Genomic DNA, 15,031 nt, shown 5'->3' with positions numbered 1-15,031 from the left:
TCTCCTTGTTTGACCTCTACTCATTCATTTCTATAATTGGTTTTTGTGTTCAACTTTATCAAATGAAATCAATTATTCATTTAGGTATTGTGGAGACATATACTTAGTTAGATGACTTTGAAGTCATCATTGGGAAATCATGGCTTTTAAAGATGACAAAATGAAAACTGGATTTTATAATCTTTCCAAAATGGCACTAGTTGATATTTTCCAATTTTGGATTCATTCAGCAAATATCAACTAAACATCTACAAAGAGACAGACAGCTACCATTCTAGAAACTGGAGATCCAGCTGTGAGTAAAATAGGCAAGGTCTTTCATTTGCTGACTTTTGTCTGTTGGAAGATGCCAATTATAATGTCTTCTTTGCTCCTCTATGTGTCTTTGTAGGACAAATATACATAAAATAAAAGCTATTTTGGTAGAGTGGAAACTGAGTTCCCCAATGGTACTTTAAATGGAGTTGAATGTGCCACCTCATTCATTTGGAAGAAGCCAGACTACACATGTCAAATAAATAATATAAGAAATTGATATGAGACCCATATCTTGATTACCAACTATTATCTGAAAAGTTAATTTTACTATTCCACTTTCTAGTAGAGGAGACTTAGTTTTCTTGTATAATCGGTCAATCAGTTTAGTCTCTGGAGCTATAACAATGTGCTACTTTGTTCATTGGAAGGGGTGAGTTCCCTCATTACCACTCAAGCAGAATTTGCAAGCTCACACTTGCTGTCTCACAGTGCCCTAGAGAATTGCTCTAACATCATTTATGTGTGTTTTCACCTACTCAGGAACTGTAAAAGACTTCTCTCTGGATGAAAAATCATAGTTTAAATCATGATGACAATTGTTGGCAAAAGCACAATGGCTTCATTGCTACTACCTGCAAACTGTCCCCAACCCATCAGACCCTTAGTTTGATTTTCAAACCAGGACCCTCTGTGTCCCAGTTGTGCTTATTCATCTTTTAAATGACACATTGAACTGAAGACATTTCAGGTTGGCTCATCCTTCCCTTTCTTTTCTATGGGGGCATTTCACTGGACTTTTGATCTTCAACTAAGTTCAAATAAAGTACATAAGCTCCATGGTGAACTCCTTTCATAATTAGAGAGTTTCCCTAAAGTTTATGCTCAACTGTGCTTAAAATCAACTGTGATTAAAAATAGAATGAAATTTCCTCATGTGAATTTCACCTCAATACATGAACAAAAAATAAAGCGAATCATATGTAGGTATTTGTCAGATTCATATATATTCATCAATACTTTATTCTGGTCCTTTTATGGACTCTGTCAGATTCTGATAGGTGTGAAAACTGTAGCGTGTTAGTGAAAACTTTTCTTTGGATATTTCTGGCCCTTCGATTTTGTTTCTCAGAAATATCTTTGGCTCAATAAAATTGAAAACTTTTTTTTTTAAGTTTTTTTTTTATTTATACAAGGACTGGGTACAGGTCAGAGGCACTGGAGGGTGAGAGAATTCACCAGAAACAGAGCGGGGAGCAGAACAGGCAAACGGACCAAAGACACTGCTGAGGGGAGCAATGGGAGAGACAGGGGAGGTCTGCTGTGCCATGTGGGTATCTCCCTGGCTGGCCAGGAATTGAACCTGTGCTGCAGAGGCTGCAGTGCTCAACCCACTGTGCCACTGGGGAGGTCCAAAACTGAAAACATTTTGGTTTACTAAAGATGTCTATAAAGGAAAAATTGGTGTGCCTCAATTTTTTTCAAGCATTTAAAACTCATTCTTGTTTTTTAACAATTAAAGTATTATAATGTAGCATCTATAGCTGGTATAGAGGCTACAGGTCGAAGTTTTTCTGTTCTTGGAAGGTTGAAATAGTCCTATAGTCACTGGGAAAAGTAAAATGAATAGCAGTATCTCAGTTAAATGTTATTATGTTAGTTTTGAAAGTTAGGCATCCTCAGATTTGTGCACAAAACTTTTTTGTAACATAGTGAATACAAATGTTTGGACATCTTTAGAATGACTTCTAAGTTTTCTATTTTCCTCTCCTCAGAGGGAAAGGAAAGTATTACTCAGAGCAACAATGGTATTAAATATTTCTTATCTTTAGCTTTCTTACCTGTGACTCTTATATCTGATGAAAATGTCCTTTTTCCTTTGTCCTTTTACCTCATGGATTTAGAAATTTGACCAGATCCCATTAAGTTTGTATAATGGTACTCTCTATTAGGAACAATATTCAGTCAAGATTTCAGTGTTTGTTTGAGAAATAAAGATTTAACATATTTTGGTTTACTTTAATACTTCATAAATTGAGTTCCCAAACAAATTGATTAGTAAATACACTAAGTAATAGCAATAAAGTTTACTGAAAAAGGAATGACAACTCATACTAATGTTCTTGTTACATACACTGCATTGGAATGTCCTCTGCAGTTAATTCCCAGATAGAAAAATTGCCCTGTAAAAATGAGAGAATTTTAAAATTCCCTCCGCAGACACTGGAACTCAGTACAAAGCATATTTGTGGCAAAGTTCAGTTTAAAAAATAAATCTATCTTAATGAGACATAAGAACTGACTCTTCAGCCTTTAAAACCAGTTTCTGGTTTTTTCTCTTTTACTGGTTCTCCATCTACAAATCACACATTAGACTATTGACAAGATGGGTATAAGATCAGTATCTACCCTGAATTTCTGGGAAATCATTGTCAAAGTATTATGAGAACCCTGAGTGGGGAGAGACAGTATCTGTTAGCTTACTAACACATCTATTATGCACATGGGCAGTCACTTTGTTATACAAGTAAAGAAATGAGAATGTTGACATGATGATGTGTGGATTATCTGATCCAAAAAAGGTTAAGCTATTCCAGGTTAATACTACAATAAAATTGGACCTGGGAAGGGTAGGAGGGGTGAAAAGCCAGACTTCAAATGCAAGTTAGGTCACTGACTGACTGAGTCTGAATTTAGGCAAGTTGCCTAAATTTTCAGGACACAAGTTTGTGTGAAAGGATTGTGCTGAATGTACAAAATGATTCTGTTTGTCTGGGCTCAAATGTTTCCCTTGTCTTAGGTAAGCTCTTTTATTTACCCTTGGGAAAAAGTCTATGCAGCCTGACACCTTGGTGTTAGCCCTCCAGCCTATCTTGGGAAATGTTCTCCTCTTATCTTGTATCTCAGCAAAACATACTCCCAGTCCAATTACTTCTCGCACTACAAAAGGAATGTCACCAGAAAATAACCTATAGTTTAAGCCATGTTAACAGAATCAGTTACAGGTAAAAAAGAAAGACACACTTGTATTGTCTGGCGCTGTCTAGCTTAAGATCCAGTTTTAACGTAAAATTTTTTGCTTTTGGATACTTCTGCTCAGTCACCTTAGTCTAGCCTCAGCTGAGGCTGGTTTCTTACCTCTCTACTCCTCCATTCTTCCCCCTCTTTCTCTTCCTATTTCTCCTTGTTTCCATTTCCCTTCTTGTCCCTCTTCCCTGCCCTCCCCCATTTCTTCTTTCTCTTTCCTTCTGACTATCTAAAAAATTTGCATTAGTTGTCTTCTACCGACCCATCTCTAAAATCCAGGTTCCCTGAAATGCTATGTTGGTAAGTGGTCCAGCACTGCTTCCTGGAGGAGCCTCTCCTGGAGGGGTACTTTGAACATCTCTTTGGATGTATCCACATATTTGGGTACCTCACTTTTATCAGATTGTATTTACTTCCCTCTCCTAATTCTGGACACTCGTGTGCCTCTCCATTCTTCCCACCCCTTCCTCTCTGTGTCTCCTATACTCATGGGTTATTCAGGTGAGGCTGGTCCTACAGTCTTGGCAACAAAATCTGGGCTGAGCCTTTCCAGTCATTTTTACATTGATTCTATCTATGTTCAGGTGCTTAAGTTCTGATCATTTGGAAAGTTTACATTGCAGGTGATCTGAGAAACTGAGAGAAGCAGAGATATTGGGGGTGGGGAGGAGTAAGAATTGAGCAACATTTCCTTTGTCCAAGTAAAGTTTCTCTCTTTATATTGCAGATTCCCAGTTTCCTTCTTTTATATTTTCCAACTTCTTAAGGGTTTCCTCTCCTTTGCTTTATGTTCTTAAAGAAAAAAACATGCTTTAAAATTGTCACTTTTTTGAGTCACTAGAGGGTCTTTTCTGCACACCTGCCCACTCTAAAATAATTGGTTTGTCTGCTTTCACAAGGAACAGTTTTTGTATTAAAGAACCACTTGGCATCAACATTGCAAGTACAGATGTCCTATCACATAAGATGGTGGCTCATTCAGAAAACTCAAAATAGAGTAAAGTAAATTAAGAACATTTGGCTCCATGCTTCATTCACAACTGTGAATTTAACAGGGTTATGCTTCCATCTCTGAGCAGAGCTCTGGAAGGGACAGCTGCTCCCGTGCCCCAGATTGTGCTGCGTGTATCCCAGTAGGAGTCATCAATGGCAGCAGGAGAGCAGGAAGGGAAGGTAGTGGTGCATCAGAGAACCGAGCAGAGTGGCAGTATGGCACTGGGAGAAGGGAAGGACACCCATCTCCAGAGGGCTTTTCCTTGGATGAACAATGAAACGCCTCCGTTGTTTGTATGAATACATGCACAGTGAACTGAGAAAGAGGAAAGACTTGTCTTGAATTTTACCAGAAAATTGTCAATCTTGCTTTCAGTTTCACATACAATTTATTTTTTAAAAAATAGTACTTTTGTACATTCACTGGCATGTTTTTTTTTTTTATTTATTTTTTTTTTTTTAATTTTTTTTTCTTTTATAGAGGCATGTTTTATTTATTTATTTGTTTGTTCGTTTGTTTCGTTTATACATGCACTGGGTACAGTCAGAAGCGCGGGAGGGTGAGAGAATTCACCAGAGCCAGAGCAGGGAGCAGAGCAGGCAGAAGGACCGAAGTACACTGCTGAGGGGAGCAGCGGGCGGCAGGAGAGGTCTGCGCGCCATGTGGGACCCTCCTCTGGTGGCCGGGGAGCAGCCGGGAATCGAACCGGCGCTGCAGAGGCTGCGGGCAGCTTCGCAACCCAGCGCTCAACCGCTGCGCCACCGGGGAGGCCCTCACTGGCATGTTAATGGACCAAAGTAGCAACAGCCCATATGTTTTTGCAAAGATCAAACAGGCCTACATCATGATCAGCAGGGTCTGGGTCATTGGGGCAGAGCTGGTATGACAGGTAGAAAACATACCATGGCTTGGCTTGCTGGGACATACTTCCTAAGTTGAAGTAAAAGCCAAGTTCAGGCCATGGTCATAACTGGGGCCAAGTGTAGAACTTAGTACATAAGTAAACACACTTTTTATAGTTATTGGCATTTTGAAGGCTGCTTCATTCACTGCTGTATTTCCCCAGTGCTTAAAGCAGTATTCACAAAAGTGAACAAAAGTTAAAGGAAAGAAGGAGGCCTATCAGTAACTGCATTGGAACACAACCGTGGTGGGTAATGGAGTTCTACAGAATATGTGTATTTGCCCACACATCTCTTTCCAAGAGTATACTTTCCATTTCTATCCTGTTTTGATTCCCATGTGGGAAAAATATTTGCAGCATATCTTATGCTGTCAATGTTGTATTCAAATGATAAAAAAAAAATTATTCTAGCTTTTTCTGTTGGTACCAAGATAGATAGTATTTTGTTGACAATAAAATAAAACTAATTTGAGGTATAAATTGCTTGGGGAATAAGAAATTTTGATTTAGCAAATATATGCGATTCTTTCAAAAGTGGAAATAGTGTTTCCATTCTTTTCCTTTTTTAACTCAAAAATAATGTCCATTTTCTGTATTCAAATTTTGAAGGGCTGGTGTGTTTATCAAAGATGATGGCCCACACACAGGGCAGAGTACATGTCATTTTGTGACCAGCATGCTGAATTGTCACATTCTAAGCAAATACCTCAAAGCCTTGGAATGCATTTGCATTTTTGCACAAAATGCTGATTGTCTAGATCTTTGCCATACTTGTTGCCCTGAATCTGTTTCCTGACTAGACTTGAAATCTTGGGAAAACAAATAGATTTTTCCATATTATTTTTTTAAAGATTGATTTATTTATGCATACAAAGAGCTGGGGTACAGGCCAGAGATGCGTGGGGGGGGGGTGAGAGGATAAACCAGAGACAGTTGGGAACACAACAGGCAGATTGACTGAAGTACACTGCTGAGGGGAACAGCGGGAGAGACAGGAGAGTTCTGCTGCCCCATGTGGGTTGCTCCCTGGCCAGCCAGGGATCAAACTCACGCTGCAGAGGCTGCGGATTGCTTCACAGTATGGTGCTTAACCCCTTGCGCCACCAGGGAGGCCCTTTTCCATATTATTTTTAAAATCATAAAGTACTACAGAGTCCCTTCAGAAACCCTGCAAAACCAATGTCTTTTAATATCACTTTGATTAAAACCTAGAGTGCACGTAAAATGAAATTGTCAAGTTACATCTAAACAGAGACTTGGTAAAGGTTTGGCAGTAGAACAACCTTGCACTGGGGAAAGAAATAGATATAAAATTATACATATACAAAATATCAATGCATTCCAAGGCTTTGAGGTATTTGTTCAGAATGTGACAAGTGGTTCTAGAAAGCCAAAAGGACACTCTTCCTCACATAAAACAATGTGTGCCCTGCTCAACTCCCTGTCATGGATTGGGAAGAGGCTTGGTTTGAATTGCCAGGGTATTTGACTTCTTAAACCCATGAGCAGAATCAATCATTCAATAAACATTTGTTGAATGCTGTGATGTGAAAGAAAAGAACATCATTCTCTGTCTCCTTTTCTCTACTAAGGTTGAAAAAAATGATGAGGACCAAAAGATCGAACAAGATGGCATCAAACCAGAAGATAAAGCTCATAAGGCCGCCACTAAAATTCAGGCGAGCTTCCGTGGACATATAACAAGGAAAAAGCTCAAAGGAGAGAAGAGTGATGCCCAAACCGCCGAGGCTGAAGCCAATGAGAAGAAGGATGAAGCCCCCCTTGCTGACGGGGTGGAGAAGAAAGAGGACGGCCCGGCGACCACTGAAGCGGCCCCAGCGGCGGGCCCCAAGTCCGAGGAGAAGGGCAAAGCAGGCGAAACTCCTTCCGAGGAGAAGAAAGTGGAGGGAGCTCCTGATGCTGCCGCTGAGAAGGCGGCCCCCCAGGCTGCTGCCCCTTCCGAGGAGAAGGCCGGCTCTGCTGAGACAGACAGTGCCACTAAAGCTTCCACTGACAACTCGCCGTCCTCCAAGGCCGAGGATGCCCCCGCCAAGGAGGAGCCTAAACAAGCCGATGTGCCTGCTGCTGTCACTGCTGCTGCTGCCGCCACCCCTGCTGCAGAGGATGCTGCCGCCAAGGGATCAGCCCAGCCCCCGACGGAGACTGCGGAGAGCAGCCGAGCCGAGGAGAAGCTAGGTGAGCACCCGCTAGGGTCAGAGGCCTGGGGTGGGCCAGGGGTCCTATTCAGAAGACAGGGTCACCCAGACCATCATGGGAGAGGGAGTAAGTGGAGAGAAGGTGTTTGGGAGGACATCAAGGGGAGCTGTGCTTCCATCTGCAAAGTGGTAGGAGGAAGGCCAACCCTGGCGACTAAGGGTCTCAAATATTTCCAAGCCTGAAAATGACACACCACCCTGTGTAACAGGCAGTTCTGGCAATTACCTTGTTAATTGAATTGGCATAAACGGTAAGGAAGTAATCCTGGTTAAAAAAATTTTTTTCTGTGTTGAATAGACTTAGTTGAATAAGTAATTACTGAGGCTATATATATTTATTAAGGATAGGAATTAGCTAATGTGAGTATCTGGCTGTAGGAAGTGCATGATATAAACAGTGGGCTCCCTGTTGACCCAAATGATCTAGTTTATGAATTGACGACAGCAAAAACATAACCTCAGACTACCTTTCCATGTCCCACAATATGTTTCTGAGCATTCTCCCTACCATCAGTTGGTGAAAAGTGAGCATTATGTGTGTGCATGCTCAGAGAATGTTAGTTGTAACATTAAGAGGGTCAAACTAATTAGGAAAATAAGTCTGTTGATGTTGCCAAGAACAAAAGAAAAAATACCAACTATAGAACATGTTTTGAATTCAAACACAAGTCATCATCTTATTATTTGAAGATACAGCTTTCTCACATATGCATAAAAACTGAGGGTGGAGAATGGTTACATAAAAGGCATTGGATTGGATTCTCTCCAGTTTGGAACTTTGAATTCAAAGTTGGAGTGTGTTCACTATTATAGCCCAACTGCCTGTGCAGAGTTAGAATAGAAAATTCCCAGAGCGAGATAAATCTCACAGACTTTGATTCCTGGAGCCTAGAACGTCCCTCAACCCAAACCTCCCATAGTGGTGAAAGAAGCCAACAATCTCTCAGGTCTTTCTCTAGTGGATTAAGACCCACGTATACCTTTCAGCACCAAAGACCCTTAAAGATAAAGTTCCTTTTGTGCTAGTTTAAAAGGTTGAATTTACTCCTTTAGAACTGGATTAATGCATAGGGTGTCCAAGAACCCAAATTTGGACTAGACCACACTGTGCCCTTGTGAAAGGACGTACTTCATGATTTGTCTAGGAAATGTTTTGTGATCTGACTGAAACATTGAAAAAGTAATCATTGGATCTTTCCCTAAGAGCCATTTCTCTAAATTATATACTATAGAATGGCAGATGATTATTCTAGATATTTTAAAATTTACTGCTTTCAAATAACCCCCAAACATCTGTGAGTAAGAAATTAATTATTGTTATTAGCATACTCTAGCTCCAAATAAATCATGCCTCTTTCTATCAACGATTCATTTTTGAACTGTGTTCTAACTACATACTTGCTCCAGACCTTGAGAAGGGAGGGTGAGAATAGTTCCCTGGAAAAGGTAAGACATGTGATAAAGAATGGGGTGTTGGTTTTAATTCACTGAGCAAAATAAACCTAGTTAACTCTTTTCCGCAAGTTGTAAGTTCTAGCCTGAGAGATGATGTCTGGAAATCACTTTGCATATTGCAGAGTACCCTATTGTGTCATTTTCATAAATCTTAGAAATGAAACATACTTTAAAAGACAGAAAATATTTTAAACTTCTCAGGCCACATATTTTAACTGGGATTTCTAAAATTACGAGCATAAAAGGAAAGAATGAGAATTTAGATGTGCACTCATGATTTGTTTTAATAAAGGACTGCTTGAATCAATGAAAAATCAAAAATACATTCTTAAGAAAATTTCATTTTATCAGCTTTCAAGTTATAATTCCAAATGAATTAATGAAGTATTTCATGTAGCACATGCTCAATAAATGTCAAATGTTGAATGCATGGAAATTGACTAGATTTAACTTACAGATAATAATGTGTTTACTCATTCATAATCCCTCCTGCAGCCTTGCTTACTCCATTCATTTGTTTGGTTACGAATGTCTGGTCAGTGAAAACAAATATGATCATGCCGTGTCCTAAGATTTACAAATTCTGATTAAAAATGTCTCAGTCTGATTTTATTATGTGCAATAAAGGTAATTGAAACTGTCAGGGAGGTTCAACATGGAGGTAAACACAAAGGGAAATTTATTTTACATTGTTTCTGAGCTTCAGCTAGGTATTGTCCTCCCAATGAGATTCTGAAATACTGTCTGTAGTTTCTTCCTGGACTATTAGCCTTGCCTGCTGTATGTGACAAGCACAAATTACTCAGATATGGGCAGTGTCATAGAATCACAGAAACTAGAGCCAGCAAGAAGATCTATTGCAGCATATCAGGTCCAAATTCCTAGGAGCCCTCAACCACATTTTCCTTTATCTCCTATTGGATTTCATTCTAATCCAGATTAAAATAACAGTATTTGCAAAACTGCTGTATAGGTTTGTACTGTTTGGAAATGTACTAGGATGATTTAGGGTTCTGTGGCTGCCTGGAGGGTGTGCAGAGAGGTAATCTGAGAGAATGTAATGGGATTGGGGGACAGAACTAATCAAAAAAGAATTCCAAGCAACAATTTCTCTTTTAATAAGAGGGTAAAAAATCTTGGACCAAATCTGATCATTGCTTATTAATGTATATGGAAATGCTTTGTAAATTATAAATATATTATTTATTTTACTTTTACTAATTATGGGTTTGTTACAGATGGATGCCATTTTCAGGAGGATCTTTGGTGTTTTGTTTACTGTTTTAAATCCTCCAACTATCTCCCCCTCTCTTTGCTTTGTCACTCTGCCTATCCATCTCTTCATTTTCCTATGACAAAAAGATTTTCAATGCCTTTCGGCTGATGATTCCTATACAGGAGGGGGAGAGTATTTAAGTTATCTCCAGAACCTGTCCCCTTTCAGCCATGAGTGAACTTTCAAGCCTTCTTTACTGCTTATGATGTTGGCATCTCCTGCTAAAAAATATTGGTTCTCAAGAAAGGAATTCTCTGCTGTTTCTTTTCCATGATATCCTGTTGATGTCTTGGAGAGGACTCCAAAATTTCTGCTGTGGCCATATTCAGTGATGTATTATTACCAAGATAACACATCCAGGCGACTGGAAATCAGAGATATTGAACGGGTGGCTGTCACAGGGTTCTGGACTGACAAAAGTACAAAGTGTCACACCTAGTGACCCTAGATTTTGGGTGTGTTGATCTTAGCTGAATTTTATTTTGTATCATTACCTCTTTCAAATTGGGGTCATCAGTAGAAGTGACCTGGGAAAGAGAGTTTTGTTTCTCATCTCTCAAATAGAGGAATTAATTCAGTGTGTTCTTATGTTTCTTCCTCCCCTCTATTCTACTTCCTTCTACCTTTCCTCCCTTTCTCTTTTCTGTCTCCACATTTTCCTTCCATCTATTCTGCCTTCCCTTTTTCCATTTATTTATATTAATTTTCTATCATGCTAGGTGTTAGGGTCCCAAAGATAAGGAAGATCTGGTTGTTGATCTTTTTTATTTAAAGATTTATTTATTTATGCATACAAGATCTGGGGTACAAGTCAGAGGTGGGGGGGGGTTGAAAGGATTCACCAGAGACAGAGTGGGGAACAAAACAGGCAGACTGAAACACACTGCTGAGGGGAGCAGCGGGTGAGTCAGGAGAGGTCTGCTGTGCCATGTGGGTATCTCCCTGGCCAGGGATCAAACTTGTGTTGCAGAGGCTGTGGATTGCTTCATAGATTGTGTCTTAACCCCTTGCACCACCAGGGAGACCCTGGTTGTTGATCTTAAGGAGTCCTCATTTGGTAGTGGTTGTGGGATGAAATTCAGGAGGTGGTCCTGAGCAATCACATTACTAATCTTTAACTCAAATTAAATTCTGCAATATTGCGTGCCAAAGTGCCATGGGACAAAATATGAAGGAGGCAGTATTTTAGAGGCTAAGAGGTAGTTTGCTACATACTATTAAAAAACTTCTATACATGTGCCTCTACAGCTAAATTATTAGCAAAAAGTAGATACAAAATGTATAATATCTACAATAATAATTATGCTAGATATTTCCAGAAAATGAAATATCTAGCATATGTTTTCAGAATGGGGGAAATTCCTTATGTACCCCAGAACAATTTTCCTAAGGTCTAAGATGATTACCCATAATATTTTTAGCTCTCTAAAGGATAGATCTACCTCCTCAGAGCTCTGTGTTAGATTTGAAATTTCCTGAGGATATTTACACTTATTTGGCAAGGTGCCTCATAAGTGGTTTTGATTTGAAATGTGGTTTCAACCACTTCCCAAATTTATACACAACTCATAAAGAGTGAAAATTTGGGATGTGAAAGTCCATAAATGCTGTCTATAAAACACGGATACCCTGTCAGATACTCAGAGGCCTGCTGCTTAACTACTGTTGATTATTAAGCTTTTATGGCTTGCTTTTATATTGCTAGAGTAATCATTTTTATTGGTTTTTTTGACAACAATTCAGTGGCATTTGATAATATTTTCCTTTCTACTTTTATATCTGAGAAGTAGGAGCAATGTAACTAGGTATTATGCTCTTAGAAACAGCCAGTGAAAAAAATTGTGATCAAACTGATAGCCCTCTAAATCCTCACCTTGACTTTAGCCCTGCAGCTCTACTTCTCTTTTTAGGTGCTATTTTTACCTCAATGCCTGCATTTTATGTTCATTTTAGCAGTTATAACAAATTCCGACTACTGTTGGGAAACACAAATCAGGACTTGTCCTGCATTCCTGGTGAGATTGAGCAGGGGAAAGAATGTTGGATTGAAATAGGAAGATCAGGAGTCTAGCTTAATATTTCTACTGGCCAGCTGTGAGATCTCAAACAAATCACTGCTTCTTTTTGGGCCTCAGTTGTGTCATCCTTAAGAGAAGAATAGTTGGTTTATAAGTTTTTTCCCCAAGATTTCAAATATTAAGTTTCTATAACAGGTAACACTTAATGAGAATGTGTTAAATGACAGACTCTGTGCTATGTGGGAATTATTCCATTTAATTGTCATAACCTTTCTGTTATAAGTACTGTAATTTCTCCTTCCCCTTTTACAGATGAGGAACCTGAGGTTTAGCAAGACTAAAACCCCTGGTCGTTGTCAGCAGCTAGCCAATGGCTGGATCAGGAGCTGAACTCTGACAGTCTGATTATAGGGGTCACTTATTAAACCCTGATACCTCAATGGACACTAGTCTGGAAGAAATGAAGACAAGTATAATATCTGAGAAACACCAGCATCATGTCTTAACCTAGAAAATACCCTCGCTTGTCTAATTGTATACTCTACACTCTTGCCCGTGAACCATCAGTAGCCCATTTACTGTTGGGCAACCAGTAATAACCATTTTCATTTACCATAATTGCCTCACAGCTCCATCACCCCAGAATTATTGGGAATATTAAACTAGTTCTGAGTCTTTGGTTTTTAGTTTGAAAGTTCTTCAAGTGTTATTTCATTAGGCCTACGAGAGCTATAAAGTTCAGTTGAGATGGATCGCTCTTAAGGGAGTAGCACTGTTTCAATCATACACACTGGGAATAAAATAAAACTCTAAATTTTCAGCTCTCAACCAGATGTAAGTCATTTTATGTTTATTATATTATATACTATATATTATTTTAGTATTGGTGAGTTCTACTCTAAAATTTTTTTTTTTTTTTTTTTTTTTTTTTATAGAGGCATGCTTTATTTATTTTGTTTGCTGGTTTGTTTGTTTGTTTTGTTTATACATGCACTGGGTACAGTCAGAAGCGCGGGAGGGCGAGAGAATTCACCAGAGCCAGAGCGGGGAGCAGAGCAGGCAGAAGGACCGAAGCACACTGCTGAGGGGAGCAGCGGGCGGCAGGAGAGGTCTGCGCGCCATGTGGGACCCTCCTCTGGTGGCCGGGGAGCAGCCGGGGATCGAACCGGCGCCGCAGAGGCCACGCGCAGCTTCGCAACCCAGCGCTCAACCGCTGCGCCACCGGGGAGGCCCTCTAAAATTTTTTTAAAGATTTATTTATTTATACAAGAACTGGGGTACAGGTCAGAGGCGTGGGAGTGTGAAAGAATTTGCCAGAGACAGAGCGGGGAGCAGAACAGGCAGCTGGACCAAAGACACTGCTGAGGGGAGCAGCGGGCGAGGCAGGAGAGGTCTGCTGCGCCATCTGGGTTTCTCCTTGGCCGGCTGGGAATCGAACTCGCGCTGCAGAGGCTGTAGACAGCTTCACAGTGCGGTGCTCAACCCGCTGTGCCACCAGGGAGGCCTTATTTTAAAATTTGGATTATGAGAATTAGTATTTTAAAAATTGCTTCATTTATCTTCCTTTTGGCAGGTGCATCTCCAAAGGACTTGATGCCTTTATGTTTATAACTCAAATAGTAAAGAACTTAATAAAAAAGGAGATATTGTACAGCAATCTTTATCTCTGCAATAAAAAGTATTATCAAAGAAAAGATAGGAGGAGGAGATGTGCTTTAAAGTCAAGAAACTCATATGTGAGGTTTATTATCCATTGTTTCATAGCTCATAGTAAATAATTTATCACTTTGTGAAAGAAGCTAATATACAGAAAGGCATGTAAGTAATTCCCCAACTTTAAAGTATTGAAATTGTATTTAGATCTGAAAATATAAACTGAAAATTATATTCTTAAAACATAAAATAATATTTTACTGCTATTAGTATATATTTCTCAAATTTTTTCTTTTTCTTTTCATACAATCTCAGAAGGATTAGAAAGAGGAGAAAAGTAGGAGTTATATTGTCAGTCCATTTAGCTAAGCATGAAAAGAGAGTTGAACATTCAATCTAATGAAATAGAAAACATTTAGTGGTCATCATTTTATTTTTGTCCTCACAATCACACCTTCATTAAATGAAGAGTTTAAAGCTTTCTATAACCAGACGTGAAAGGAACCTGATGATGATGTTTAAAGCAATATGGTATGTTTTTTAGCAAAAATAAAGAGAAGGGAAAGATTGGAAAGTGGTGTGTAATTTTGTCAAAATTCTCAGCAATGTTTGAGATTTGTGTTGTAAGAAAATGACTAAAACAGATGCTGAACTTTAGACCAATTCATATAAAAAAAAAGAAATTGGATCATTGCCTTCTTCAAAAAAGCTTTAACTAGTTATTGATCTCTCAGCAATAAAGCTGGACTCTAAGCAAATAATTTATTTCTGGGCTTATTTAAAAGAATTCTCCATAAATTGTTTTCATAAGAATAATGAATAGTATCATATTTTTAATAGATCCAATATCTTACAGGGCATACATAGTATAAATGCTCTGTATTTTCAGCAGAGCAGACTAAACCCCAAAATAAAATTTTAAAAACCTGGGTTATTATTCAGATTCTGATGATGATTTCAAATCAGCCTTTGTACTTTCTGGGTTTAGATTCAACATCTGTAAAGTAAGTGCATTCAACTAGGTCTTCTCTGCCTTTCAGCTCCATATGGCAACTATGCACTGGTATACTAAAGAGGCATCTTTGGTTTTCTTTTTTTCCTTAATTGTATCTTTTTTTTTTTTAAATTAAGGTGGTGGTATATAACATGATATAGATTCAGGATTATCATTTCTTTCAGTTGTGGGTATATGGCCTCTTATTCAACCATCTTCCCTTTACTGGAGTTCCTTAT

General features: G+C 39.0%; 1 protein-coding gene across 1 annotated transcript in view; it reads left to right on the top strand.

Annotated features, from left to right (window-relative positions):
- The window catches only part of GAP43 (growth associated protein 43), an 88,322-nt gene that overhangs the window by 43,160 nt on the left and 30,131 nt on the right, over positions 1 to 15,031 (top strand). Inside the window, exon 2 of the mRNA XM_037524580.2 lies at positions 6,773 to 7,376. Within this exon, the coding sequence (XP_037380477.2) occupies positions 6,773 to 7,376 (604 nt within the window). The remainder of the gene's footprint in view (positions 1 to 6,772; positions 7,377 to 15,031) is intronic.

The sequence above is a fragment of the Talpa occidentalis genome, unplaced genomic scaffold (genome assembly GCF_014898055.3).
Source record: "Talpa occidentalis isolate TD23 unplaced genomic scaffold, MPIMG_talOcc4v2.1 talOcc4.4, whole genome shotgun sequence".
Classification (NCBI taxonomy): Eukaryota; Metazoa; Chordata; class Mammalia; order Eulipotyphla; family Talpidae; genus Talpa; species Talpa occidentalis.
This window is presented reverse-complemented; position numbering and strand designations above follow the sequence as displayed.